The 14,738-nt window shown below is 46.6% G+C and overlaps 1 protein-coding gene across 2 annotated transcripts in view; it reads left to right on the forward strand.

Moving 5' to 3' along the window:
* Window positions 1-14,738, forward strand: part of NFX1 (nuclear transcription factor, X-box binding 1) — a 229,281-nt gene that overhangs the window by 155,475 nt on the left and 59,068 nt on the right. For both annotated transcript variants that reach the window (XM_084619772.1, XM_084619773.1), the window contains one exon: window positions 856-929. In XM_084619772.1, the coding sequence (XP_084475898.1) occupies window positions 856-929 (74 nt within the window). The remainder of the gene's footprint in view (window positions 1-855; window positions 930-14,738) is intronic.

Raw genomic sequence — 14,738 nt, forward strand, 5'->3', positions numbered from 1 at the left:
TTATAAAGATGAAGTGGATATCGGGGTGTACCTTGCTCTGTTACCAGTTACTGAAAACTCCTCCACTGCACAGAGTGAGGGCCCACTCCACCAGAGCAAATGCTGCTTCAGTAGCTTCATTTAAGGTCGTACCTCTTGTTGACTTATGTAAAGCAGCCACATGAAGTTCTGTTCATACCATCACAGGAGTCTGCACCCTGGTGCACACCACCTCAGCTGTTGCATCCTTTGGGACCATGGTCCTTCGAGCCTCAATACCATCTCACACACCCCTTCTTCTTGAGTACTATTTGTCAGTCACCCACAGGGAAATACACATAGGGACCAGCACTCAAAGAAAGAATGGTTACCTACCTTCTGTAACCAGAGTTCTTTGCAATATGTGGTCCCTCTCTATATTCCATTACCTGTCCTCCTTCCCCTCTGCTACAAGGCATAGACAATGTGTGGTAGAGAAGGAAGTGGAGAGATAGTTGGTCCGTACCGCCTCTTATGCCCTCGGGTCAGAGCATGAGGCAAGCAAGAGTGCAGGCACGGGCCAACAGATGCCACTAGCAAGAATCTTCAGTCTTGGTCACTTGGGGCGCATGTGTACCCACAGTGAAGTACACATAGGGACCACACATCTTGAAGAAAAACTCCAGTTACAGAAGGTAAGTAATCTTTGTTTTCTTTCTTTAGCTCATGTCTACCATAGAAACTGTATATAGAAATCAATTGAACTTTTAGTAAAAAAACAAGTTTTCAATATTAGCATTTTATTAAGTCAGTATAATGTTTTGGAAGACTAGATTTCCAATGTATTTGTTACAAATAAGGAGAAAAAATTGATTTACTGCTTTTATGGCATAACAGGTTGATCTTCAGTGTGAATGTGGCAGAAGAAAGGAGAGTATGATTTGCTCAGAAGCATCTAGTACATATCAAAGGTTTGTACTGGTTATTTTATTTTGTCCTTTTCTCGACTTACTTTCTTCTACAGTTCATCAAAGTTAGGGTTTTTGAGTTTGCCTTTTATATGGTAACCTATTGGATTCACCTGCCCTGTTATATACACTTTCCCCAAATCAAATGAGCTACCCTATAGTTCTTTTTTCCCCTCCTAGTCTTCTGAACTTATATGCTCACGAGTATATACTGAAAGATATTTCTTCTGTCATTGTTGATTGGAGGTAGAGCAGAACTTTGGTTGCATATCAGGGCTAGGATCTCCCATCCCTGGAACTGTACAGAGTTGTAGTCATCCAGAACTATTTAGATGCAGACTAGAGGTCTTCATTTATAACAACGACCTTGGCTCTAAATTACTTCTAAATTTCTTCATTCTCTTATTTATTTACATTTGGATTACACTAGAAAAAACAGGAGACTGGGGACTTTTTAAATCCTAAGGTACAATTACTGCTGGGCAGCACTCTTTTCTCTTCCTTTCAAGACTATGACAAGGCTTGAAAAATAAAGGGGTGGAAATTGTGTCTGTGTAGCTTCTTCCCTCACTGCCAGGTCAAATGCATGGGGAAGAGATCCCTAAAGTGTGTGGAAAAGCTAGATGCCTTTGTAGTCTTCAGAAAGAGGAGCATGTAGTTCCCAGTCATCATGTAGATCAAGTCTCCATGAAGCTCTTGGAACAGGCTGTGGGGCCATTCCCTGTACTTCACAATACAGTATGTGTCTCACAGACCACCAAAAAGGTGCAAGCGTGTGCCGAACATTGTTTAATTAGTCCCATTAACTTCAATGAAACTACTCATATGCTAAAGATTATGTGTTGAATCAGGTCCCCAGCTTTTTATAATGGATCACTGTCCAGAATGGTGTGTCACATGCCAGGGTCATCTGTCTTATTGATCGCAATTGCTTCCTTGAAGGATCACAGGATCATCTCCCACATGTTGTTTTTAGTTGTGGCATTGGACTAGTAGTTGGAGAGAATATAATATACAAGGAAAAGATTACACATTCCATTCTCACACTGCAAAAACTATCAGCAACTGTTACCTTTATCACCAACACTTTAATAGACAAAATAACCCATACCAAAGTCAGAACAGTGACATTATCAAAGCATGCATCAGTTTGATATGAATTGATTATTAGGGACAAGAAACTGCAACTATCTGAATATCGAGTGGTTTGTTACTGAGTGACTCCTATGAAACTGACAAAGGAATACTTTGATGATAATACACACATGCCTTTAACAGGTAAGGAGACATATAATAATACACTCTTCTCATCTGGAAAGAATATAAGAGAAAATGTACAGGTGCAAAGAGATTTATAAATCAATATATGTAAATTGGAAAGACATTTTTTAGCATACTGACAGGGTGTGAAGGAACATGCTCTCACTCTGTTGGAGAGGAGACTAACGAGCTGTTCTGGGCCTGTTCAGCATTAATGAGGCAACCTGTAAGACTTGTTCTGCCTGGAAAAGGGGGGAGCTTAAAAACAGAAATCTACCACAGGAAGAGGCAGTGAATAGGAGGGCTACTCCACCTCAGAGGTTGCTGACAACAGAGACAGGTCAGCTGAGAGGGAGACAGGCCTTACCCCTCCCAAAGCTACATGGACTAGCTACAAAGCAAGATGCCCCAAGAGGAGGAGCAGAGAGATGTGAGGCTGCGTCGCCTGAAGGTCTCTTAGGCCACCTTGCATTCACTAGGTCTTTACATGCCGCAAGCTGCAAAAAAGCAGTTCCAGCTGGCTCCTCTGCCCACGTCCTGGGGGCCCCCTTGACAGGGCACCGACAGACAGTTTCTCTGATTTGTGGTGGGCTAGCGCCATTTCCAATTCACAGCACTACTCCTCGGCCTCTCATCTGCCCCGAGAGTATTCACAAAGTGCATGGCACCAGTGGCCACTTACCTGAGGAGTCAAGGTGTACAGGTTTATCCGTATCGCAACAACTGGCTCATCACGGAAAGTTCTCAGGCCCAGATGAAAAGGAGTCTCGATCTGGTGTGCTCCACCCGTCACGATCTGGGTCTATTAATAAACCAAAAGAAATCAACTCTGATCACTGTGCAGTCTATAGAGTTCATAGGAGCAATACTCAACTCTACACAGGCCAGAGCCTTTCTCCTGGAGGCCCGTTTCCAGACTGTGTTCAACCTGATCTCTCCCATGAGGACTCACTGCCACCCGCATGTGCCTCAAGTTGTACTTACGTGGTATGGTACATGTGGCTTCATCTCAGACTCCTGCAAGCATGGCTGGCGTCGTCAGTCTACATCCCCAACAGACACAATCTGGACTGGTCAGTCATGGTACCAAATCATACCTGGTCATCCCTGGAGTGGTGGTTGGACACCAGCTCAGTGTTAGAGGGAGTTCCCCTCGTGGCCTCACCCCCATCAGTGACTCTGGCCTCCGATGCTTTGGGACTAGGTTCGGGAGCTCACCTCAGCAATTTCAGCATGCAGTGTCACTGGTCGCAAGATGATTGCTCTCTCCACATAAATGTCAGAGACCTCAGAGCAGTGCGCTTGGCCTGCCAGGCATTCCTGCCTCACCTGAGGGGCAAGGTGGTCCAAATCCTAACAGACAATATCACTGCAGTGTTTTATATCAACAAGGAAGGCAGAGCCTGTTTGTCAGACCCTTTGCAGAGAAGCAAAGTTGTGGGACTTTTGTGTTCAGGATACCATTCATCTCGTAGCCTCGCACCTGCCAGGGGCCAGGAACACGTTAGCAGATCACCTCAGCAGGACTTTCTCGTCTTGCTGCGAGTGATCACTCCATCCAGAGGTGGTAAGCGTGATCTTCTAGAGGTGGGACTCACCAGGTGGATTTATTTGCATCCAGGCAAAACAGGAAGTGCATGGCTTCTGCTCAATTCGCAGGATTGAGAGAGGCTCCCTGTCTGATGTCATCTTGCTCCTGTGGTCAGGGGCTGTGATGTATGCCTTTCCACCAGTGCCAATAATCCACAGAGTCCTCATGAAGATCAAGCAGGACAAGAATGTAGCCTTTTATTTTATTTAAAGAGAATTTTGTAATGTAGTATTACATCATCATGGGTTCGGCTCTGGCGGCTAAAGTTCCAAGCTAAAAAGGGTGAAAGTTACCTCTGCTACTTGCTTAAGAGTTAGTCTCTAGGAACACACACAGACCAAGGGTAGTGACCACACGTACATTCACAAGTACAAAGTCTAGTCTATTTTACAAGTTTTATCAAAATTAGGATCACCCAAGCATATATAAATTCTATTCAGATCTATGCACAAGTTACAAATATAGTTATACTCACATCCTTAACAATAGTGTTAGGGTCTGATGGGTCTTCCATGGCTTGATCATCAGTAGAGAGTGGTTCCTGCTGGAGTGTCCCATAGGGAGCTCAATTTTCCCTTTATGAGCATTCCCTTTTTATAATGTGATTCTGTCTATACCTGCATTCTGCATGTCCATAAAAGTGTCAACTCTCTTTTTTTCTCTTATTGGTCTGTGTGCCCTGGAAACTTAGGGGACCCAAATTTTCTATAGGCTGTGTAAGTTCCCTTGTTCTCTTTAGCACTGACGCACAACCTGTATCCCGTGGTTAAGACATGTCTGAGACAGATGTGCCTTTTTATGATCTAATATTAATTTGGGTAATTTTGCGCAATATTACTCCTTGGTGGTACTTTTCCCATAATCTTAAAGCATTGGGTTATTTCTCAGTCATTGGCTTAAGTCATCATTTCTTGTCTCCAAGGCCTAAAATAGCTAAGCTAAAGTCTTGTAGGCCTCAACCTACAGGTTCTTGCATTTCAGCTCGTCTTCCTCATGTCTAATACTTAGTTCCTTTTAATACTAATCAATCTTGCGCTTTTATAATCATACAAATTAACTCTAACATACAATGAATATATGTAATATAACATATTGATTAATTATAACATTACACAATAAATGCATAATAAACTAAAATCATTGGCTATAAGGTGAAGGTAATCCTGATAGCTCTGGCTTGACCTCTCCAGCACTGGTTTGGCACACTGCTAGAGCTCTTGGTAGCGGCTCCGCTACAACTACCACTCTGGCCAGACTTCCCAGAACCATGGCCGGCTACTGAACCCGAATCTAGTGGCTCCACAAATGATGGCTTGGTTGCTGCATGTTTGACTGCAGAGGAGCAGGCATGCTCTGCCCGCGTTCAACAGGCTTTCTCATGGGTAGCAGAAAGCCCTCCAGCAGGACAACCTACCTGGCCAAGTGGAAGCAGTTCGCATGTTGGGCCTTGGACCAAAATCTTCCGCTCAAAAAGGCCTCACTCCAGTCGATCCTGGATTACTTTTTGCACCTCAAGCTCCAGGGCCTGTCTCTTTCATCAGTCAAAGTTCACAAGGCACTGTTTCAGCCTTCCACCCTCCAGTTCAGGGCGGGTCAGCCTTTGCTCATGATATGACAGTCCAGTTTCTAAAAGGTCTGGACAGGCTCTACCCGCAAGTCCATGACTCTGTCCCACCTTGGGACCTGAACTTTGTGCTGTCAAGGCTCACGGGTCCTTGCTTTGAGCGATTGGCTTCTTGTTCCCTTCTGCTGCTCTTGTGGAAGCTCTCCTTTCTGGTGGCGATAACGTCAGCACATAGGGTCTCTGAAATTCGAACACTTATCTCAGAGCCACCCTACACAGTGTTCTATTAGGACAAGGTTCAACTGCAGCCACAACCAGCCTTTCTGCTCAAGATTGTTTCACCGTTTCATACTAACCAGGACATATTTTTACCAGTCTTCTTTCCGAAACCTCATAACTCAAATGAGGAGCATAGACTACACTCTCTGGAGGTCAGGAGAATGCTAACCTTTTAAAATGAAAGGACTAAGCCATTCCATAAGTTAATGCAGCTCTTCATCATGGTGGCAGACAGAATGAAGGGCTTTCGTGTGTCTGCTCAGAATATTTCATCATGGATCACTCGCCTGTTCATAGCAAAACCTGATGCAGGAAAAGTGCCACCGCCGGTGATCATAACCACCCATTCAGCCGGAGTGCAAGCCTCCTGGCCCAACTGCCTATTCAAGACATCTGCACGGCTGCTACTTGGTCATCCATCCATGCGTTCACGTCCCATTACATGATCATTCAGCCAGGCCTGCAATGATGTTGGCTTCGGTAGAGCAATGTTGCAAGCTGCACAACCTGCACAAAGTGAACTTTGAGCCAACCTCCAGGAATGCTGTGTCTGAGTCATCTAGAATGGAATCAACATGAGCAAGCATTCAAAGAAGAAAAAACAGTTACCTACCTTTCGTAACTGTTGTTCTTCAAGATGTGTTGCTCATGTCCTTTCCATTACCCCCCCGCTACTCCTCTGTCAGAGTTACTGGCAAGAAGAAAGTGAGAGGGCATAGGGACAATGGTGCCCCTTATACCAGTGCATGGATTGGTATAAACTGTTCAGGAAAGACAGGCGGGGGAGAAAAGGTGGAGGAGTTTCACTGTACGTAAGAGGGCCATATGATTGCTCAGAGCTCCAGTATGAAACTAGAGAAAAGCCTGTTGAGAGACTTTGGATTAATCTTAGAGGTGAGCACAACAAGGGTGTTGTCGTGGTGGGTGTCTGCTATAGACCATCAGACCAGGAAGATGAGGTAGACGAGGCTTTCTTCGGACAACTAACAGAAGTTTCCAGATCACAGGCTTGGTTCTCATGGGGGACTTCAATTGCCTGACATCTGCTGAGAGAGCAATACAGCAGTGCCCAGACAATCCAGGAAGTTTTTGGAGGGTTTTGGGGACAACTTCCTGGTGCAAGTGCTGGAGGAACCAGCTAGGAGCCATGCTTCTGTTGACCTGCTGCTCACAAACAGGGACGAATTGGTAGGGGAAGTAGAAATGGGTGGCAATCTGAGCTGCAGTGACCATGAGATATTCAAGTTCAGGATCCTGACAAAAGGAAGAAAAGAGAGTAGCAGAACATGGACCCTGGACTTCAGAAAAGCAGACTTTGACTCCCTCAGGGAACTGATGGACAGGAACCCCTGGGAGACTAATATGAGGGGGAAAGGAGTCCAGGAGAGCTGATGGTATTTTAAAGAAGTATTATTGAGGGCTTAGGAACAGACCATCCCAATGTGCAGAAAGAATAGCAAATATGGCAGGCTACCAGCTTGGCTTTACAGAGAAATCTTCGGTGAGCTTAGACACAAAAAGGAAACTTACAAGAAGTGGAAACTTGGACAGATGACTAGAGAGCAGTATAAAAATATTGCTCGAGCATGCAGGGATGTAATCAGGAAGGCCAAATCACAATTGGAGTTGCAGCTAGCAAGGGAAGTGAAGGGTAACAAGAAGGGTTTCTACAGGTATGTTAGCAACAAGAAGGTCAGAGAAAGTGTGGGACCCTTACTGAATCGGGGGAGACAACCTAGTGACAGATTATGTGGAAAAAGCTGAAGTACTCAATGCTTTCACAGACAAGGTCAGCTGCCAGACTGCTGCACTGGGCAACACAATATGGGAAGGAGCCCTCAGTGGTGAAAGAACAGGTTAAGGACTATTTGGAAAAGCTGGTATTGCAGAAGTCAGTGCATCTGAGGGTGCTGATGTGATTGCAGAGCCATTGGCCATTATCTCTGAAAACTCGTGGCGATTGGGAGAGGTCCCAGACAAGTGGAAAAAGGCAAATACAGTGCCCATCTTTAAAATAAAGGAAGAAGGAGAATCCGGGGAACTACAGCTGGTTAGCCTCACCTCAGTCCCTGGAAAAATCATGGAGCAGGTCCTCAAGGAATCCATTTTGAAGCACTTGTAGAGGAAAGTGATCAGGAACAGTCAACATTCACCAAGGACAAGTCATGCCTGACCAACCTGATTGCTTTCTATAATGAGATAACTGGCTCTGTGGATATGGGAAAAGCATATGTGGATGTGATATACCTTGACTTTAGCAACACTTTTGATACAATCTCCCACAGTATTCTTGCCAGCAAGTTAAAGAATGGACTATAAGATAGATAGAAAGCTGGTTAGATCGTCTGGCACAACAGGTAGTGATCAATGGCTTGATCTCTAGTTGGCAGCCGGTATGAAGTGGAGTGCCCCAGCTTTCGGTCCTGGGGCCGTTTTTGTTCAATATCTTCATTAAGGATCTGGATGATGGGATGGATTCACAGATGACACTAAGCTGGGAGGAGAGGTAGATACGCTAGAGGGCCCAGAGTGACCTAGACAAGTTGGAGGATTGGGCCAAAAGAAATCTGATGAGGTTGAACAAGGACAAGTGCAGAGTCCTGTACTTAGGATGAAAGAATCCCATGCACTGCTACAGGTTGGTGACCTTCTGGCTAAGAGGCAGTTCTGCAGAAAAGGGCCTGGGTACTACAGTGGTCGAGAAGTTGGATATGAGTCAACAGTGTGCCCTTGTTGCCAAGAAGGCTCATTGGATATTTGGCTGCATTAGTAGGAGCATTGCCAGCAGATCGAGGGAAGTGATTACTCCCCTCTATTCGGCACTGGTGAGGCCACATCTGGAGTATTGCATCCAATTTTGGGGCCCCCACTACAGAAAGGAAGTGGACAAATTGGAGATTAGGGGGCTGAGGCACATGATTTATGAGGAGAGGCTGTGGGAACTGGGGTTATTTAGTCTACAGAAGAGAAGAGTAAGGGGGGATTTTATGACAACCTTCAACTACCTGAAGGGGGGTTCAAAAGAGGATGGAGCTCGGCTGTTCTCAGTGGTGGCAGATGACAGAACAAGAAGTAATGGTCTCAAGTTGTAGTGGGGGAGGTTTAGGTTGTATATTAGGAAAACCTATTTCACTAGGAGGGTGGTGAAGCACTGGAATGGGTTACCTAGGGAGGTGATGGAATCAACATCCTTAGAGGATTTTAAGGCCCGGCTTGACAAAGCCCTGGCTAGGATGATTTAGCTGTGGTTGGTCCTGCTTTGAGCAGGGGGTTGGACTAGATGACCTCCTGAGGTCTCTTCCAACCTTAATCTTATAAGATTCTATGAGTATGGGATTCCAGAGGGCACCAGAGCCAGCCCTATGAATACTGCTAAGGCAAAAAATTCTGACAGCGGTGCATGTAGGCATGCACAAACCTAGAATGGAATGGACATGAGTAACACATCTCAAAGAGCAACAGTTCTTCTTTGAGTCCTTGCTCGTGTCGATTGCAATTACGTGTGTCCATGCCACGTGCACAGTAGCTGGAAGTGTTTTTCCCTCGCGGTTCCCATTGAGTCGGTTCGGTTCAGGTGTTCCGTGGAGTTGTGCCTCCATGGCGCCATATACAGGGTCCTGCCAACTCATTGCCACTTGAGTTCTTTCTTACCACCTGTAAGCTGGAACACTCATTTTCTCTTGCTTCGGCAAACCTTCTCCATAGTGGTCATAGAATCATAGAATATCAGAGTTGGAAGGGACCTCAGGAGGTCATCTATTCCAACCCCGTGCTCAAAAGCAGGACCAATCCCCAATTAAATCATCCCAGCCAGGGCTTTGTCAAGCCTGACCTTAAAAACTTCTAAGGAAGGAGATTCCACCACCTCCCTAGGCAACGCATTCCAGTGTTTCACCACCCTCCTAGTGAAAAAGTTTTTCCTAATATCCAACCTAAACCTCCCCCACTGCAACTTGAGACCATTACTCCTTGTCCTGTCCTCTTCTACCACTGAGAATAGTCTAGAACCATCCTCTCTGGAACCACCTCTCAGGTAGTTGAAAGCAGCTATCAAATCCCCCCTCATTCTTCTCTTCTGCAGACTAAACAATCCCAGCTCCCTCAGCCTCTCCTCATAAGTCATGTGTTCCAGACCCCTAATCATTTTTGTTGCCCTTCGCTGGACTCTTTCCAATTTATCCACATCCTTCTTGTAGTGTGGGGCCCAAAACTGGACACAGTACTCCAGATGAGGCCCCACCAATGTCGAATAGAGGGGAACGATCACGTCCCTCGATCTGCTCGCTATGCCCCTACTTATACATCCCAAAATGCCATTGGCCTTCTTGGCAATAAGGGCACACTGTTGACTCATATCCAGCTTCTCGTCCACTGTCACCCCTAGGTCCTTTTCCGCAGAACTGCTGCCTAGCCATTCGGTCCCTAGTCTGTAGCTGTGCATTGGGTTCTTCCGTCCTAAGTGCAGGACCCTGCACTTATCCTTATTGAACCTCATCAGAATTCTTTTGGCCCAATCCTCCAATTTGTCTAGGTCTCTCTGTATCCTATCCCTGCCCTCCAGCGTATCTACCACTCCTCCCAGTTTAGTATCATCCGCAAATTTGCTGAGAATGCAATCCACACCATCCTCCAGATCATTTATGAAGATATTGAACAAAACCGGCCCCAGGACCCTGGGGCACTCCACTTGACACCAGCTGCCAACTAGACATGGAGCCATTGATCACTACCTGTTGAGCCTGACAATCTAGCCAACTTTCTACCCACCTTATAGTGCATTCATCCAGCCTGTACTTCTTTAACTTGCTGACAAGAATACTGTGGGAGACCGTGTCAAAAGCTTTGCTAAAGTCAAAAAACAATACATCCACTGCTTTCCCTTCATCCACAGAACCAGTAATCTCATCATAGAAGGCGATTAGATTAGTCAGGCATGACCTTCCCTTGGTGAATCCATGCTGAGTGTTCCTGATCACTTTCCTCGATGTAAGTGCTTCAGGATTGATTCTTTGAGGACCTGCTCCATGATTTTTCCGGGGACTGAAGTGAGGCTGACTGGCCTGTAGTTCCCAGGATCCTCCTTCTTCCGTTTTTTAAAGATTGGCACTACATTAGTCTTTTTCCAGTCATCCGGGACTTCCCCCGTTCGCCACGAGTTTTCAAAGATAAGGGCCAATGGCTCTGCAATCACAGCCGCCAATTCCTTTAGCACTCTCGGATGCAACTCGTCCGGCCCCATGGACTTGTGCACGTCCAGCTTTTCAGACTGTGCTCTGTAAATAGTTAAATCAGTTAGTTGTAGTTAGTTTAGTCATTGTATAGTTAGAATCCCAATAAGGAATTGTTCTAGGGGTTACCCCCCGTTTTCTCTACTTTCTCCCCGGTATGAGGGTATGCCTCGGTCTCCAGGGTTTAAACCCTATGCGGCTTGTAAAAAGCCTATGCCCAGCAGTGACACTCACCTTTCCTGCTTGAAGTGTCTGGGTAAATCACATTAGGAGGACTGTTGCAAGATCTGTAGGGGATTCCGCCCCAGGACTCAAAAAGAAAGAGACCAACAGTTAAAAATCCTTATGAGGGGGGCCACCCTCTGTCCCCACTCAGAGCCAAGTTCAGCTGAACTGACACCTAGTGCCTCAACATCTGTGTGCAGTGCTCTGGCATCGATACAGGAAACTTTGGAGCCAAGAAATGACTCTGATAGAGAAACTCGGCACTGGCAGGGCTCCCTGCACAGGGGCTCCGCACATGGTAGTGCGCGGCACCACTCCACAAGAATAAGAAGCCAGACTCACCCACAATGAGTCTGGGATTGAAAGACTCAAGCATAGTGAGACCTGCATTGGGCCACTCAAGTACTGCACCACCTACCCCGGCACAATTGACTCCTGCTCTACCAAGGGGTCAGTCAAGTCTGGTTCCGCAGGACTCCCCTCCCCAGGAGAGTCACGGAGAGGCTTTGGAGGCACCCTCCACGCCTGAGACCTTCAAGGCGGAACACAAGTGGAGTTGCGTGTGAGCCTGATAAGATCAACTTTCGATAACCTTGGCCTTCTACTGAATGTGCAGAAATCAATCCTGTTCCGCACTCAGAGGGTAGAGTTCATAAAGGCAGTGTTGGACTCAAGACAGGTGAGTGTGTTCCTACCAGAGTCATGGTTTCAGACCCTTTGCAGCATCATACAAGGTATCGGACGATTTCATACCACCACGGCAAGGAATTGCCTGAAGCTCCTCGGCCATATGGCCGCCTGTATTTATGCAGTGAAACATGCCAGACTGAGGCTCTGACCCCTTCAGGCATGGCTAGCATCAGTGTATTGACCAAACCAGGACAGTCTAGACAACGTAGTTACTCTTTTCCAGCTGGTTCTCAAGTCTCTCCTATGGTGGCTCAACTTGCAAGCTGTGTGTGTAGGGATTCCCTTCTCCAGACCTCAACCACCTCTTTTCCTGGTCACGGACCCATCAGCGATGGGTGAGGAGCACATCTGGGGGAGCTCAGGACTCGGCCTCTGGTCCCGAGCAGAGCTCTCACTTCACATCAATGTCAGGTAGCTGAGGACAGTCCGTCTGGCATGCCAGACCTTCCAAACTCACCTGGAGGGGAGATGTGTGTCAGTCATGACAGACAATACAACAGCGATGTTTTATATAAACAGACAGGGGGAGCATGCTCCTCTCCCCTGTGCCAGGAAGCTCTCAAACTGTGGGACTTTTGCATAGCCCACTCGATACACTTGGAGGCATCTTATCTCCCTGGAACTCAGAATGAGTTGGCAGATCATCTCAGCAGGTCCTTTCACAACCACGAGTGGTCCATCCACCCAGACATCATGAACACCATCTTTCAACAGTGAGGAACTCCCCAGATAAACTTGTTCATGACAAGAAACAACAGGAAGTGTCCACAGTTCTGTTCCTTCCTGAATCACAGCCCGGGCTCGATCGTGGACATGTTCCTTCTCCCTTGGAAAGACCACCTCCTTTACACACTTCCACCCATTCCACTGGTTCACAAGTGCTACTCAAGGTTCGGAGGGATGAAGCCTCTGATATTGGTAGCTCCAGGCTGGCCACATCAGCACTGGTACACGTCTCTTCTGGAGCTGTCAGTAGAAACTCCTATGATGAGATGTTTGGCTGTGTGTGTGTGTGTGTTCCCTTTGTGTGCTGCCCCAGGCCTGTGCAGACAGCTAGCATGGCAGAGCTCAAGCAAACCACCCAATGATCACAAGATCCGTTAAGGGATGAAAGCACCAAGCCAGATTTATTGTCTACGAAGCATAGTACTAGTATCCCGTAGACTCTACCGAACCACTAATACATGTATGCCTGTAACAATGGACCAGCTCAGTGAACAGTGGGACTTTCCCATTCCTCCCTAGGCTAGACAAAGATACTCCCTCTGAGATACATCTTTATATCTTGATACAAGCATGTGAGTACTGCCCCTCTGACGTAGTTACAGCCTCCTCATTAGTTATCACTCATCATCTTGTACATGATGGTTTGATCAAAACATCTGCATTATGTACTGTCATCCTTGACCTTATCTTTTAGGAGGGGTCAGTGTTATCCTATTATCCTTGGGGAATGTTTTTATACCATCTTTGATATCAGGATGTTCTGGTACCACTTGATATCTGGAAATGTTTGTGTGAGTACTCTGTGACTAGCACTTCTTAGGAATGTGTATTCCTGTAATATCAGCCCTGTTCTTGCCAGATTCTGTGAGCAGGTCCTGCCTCATACCAGGCCTCTGATACAAGGGCTTATGTCTCATGCTCTCTTCCTACTACAACTCCGATCACACTGCCACTGCTCCCGGACCTGATAACCCAGGACCACAGCCGCCCTCAGCATTCCAACCTCAAATCTCTCCACCTCACGGCTTAGAAGCTCCATGGCTAAATCCGATTGAGTTTGCTTGCTCTGATCCATTTAGGGAAGTCCTCCTTGGCAATAGGAAACTGTCTACTAGGGCTACCTACCTAGCCAAATTGAGGAGATTCATGATTTGGTCATCGCAGAGAGACACGTCTCCTATGCCCTCATCAATACCTCATATCTTGGATTATCTTCTGCAGTTGAAGCAACAGGGGCTCTCTGTGTCATCAGTAAAAGTCCACTTGGCTGCCATTTTCTGCCTTTCACTCAGGCACATCTGGCCAATAGGCTGTCACCAACCCAATAGCTGGACACTTTCTTAAGGGACTTGAAAGGCTATATGACAACCAATCCCAGCCTGGGACCTTAACCTTGTTCTTTCCAGACTAATGGGGCCCCCCTTTGAACCACTAGCAACATGCTTGTTGCGCGCGCATGCTCTCTCTCTCATGGAAGGTAGCATTTCTGCTGGCAATAACCTCTACCAGCAGGGTTCCCAAGCTTAAGGTCTTAACATCTGAACCTACTTACTATAAGGACAAGGTTCAGCTTCCTCCTGAAGGTTGTCTCCCAGTTTCATGTTAATCAGGACATTTTTCTTCCAGTTTTTTTATCCTAAGACACACGCAAATAGCTGGGAGCAAAAACTCCACTCTTTGGATGTTCGCCGGGCGTTAGCTTTCTATATCGAACAGACAAAGCTGTTCTGAAAATCTAAGCAACTACTTGTCGCAGTAGTAGACAGAACGAAGGGGCTCCCAGTGTCTTCTCAAAGAATTTCATCATGAATCACATCCTATATCTGGACATGCTACAATCTGGCTAAAGTATCTGCCCCATTGCTGACAGTGCACACCACGAGGGTGCAGGCATCTTCAGCAGCATTCGCCACCCAGGTTCCAACCGAAGAAATTTTCAGGGCTGAAACGTGATCATCAATCCACACTTTTACCTCTCACTATACCATTACCCAGCAGGCTAGGGACGATGCGGCCTTCGGCAGAGCAGTGCTTCAATTAGTGAATCCATGAACTCCAACCCCACCTCCAAGTTCCTGCTTGGGTGTCACCTAATTTGAATCAACATGAGCAAGCACTCAAAAAAGAAAAAATGGTTACCTACTGTGACGATGTGACTCAGCAGGGAGGCGGGAGTGTTGACCTGGGAATGTGCCCTGGGGATGGGAGACCTGAGAGCCTGTCACCTGAGCCGGGAGGGGGAGGTAACA

Source organism: Lepidochelys olivacea, assembly GCF_965140295.1.
Source record: "Lepidochelys olivacea isolate rLepOli2 genome assembly, chromosome: 2".
Classification (NCBI taxonomy): Eukaryota; Metazoa; Chordata; order Testudines; family Cheloniidae; genus Lepidochelys; species Lepidochelys olivacea.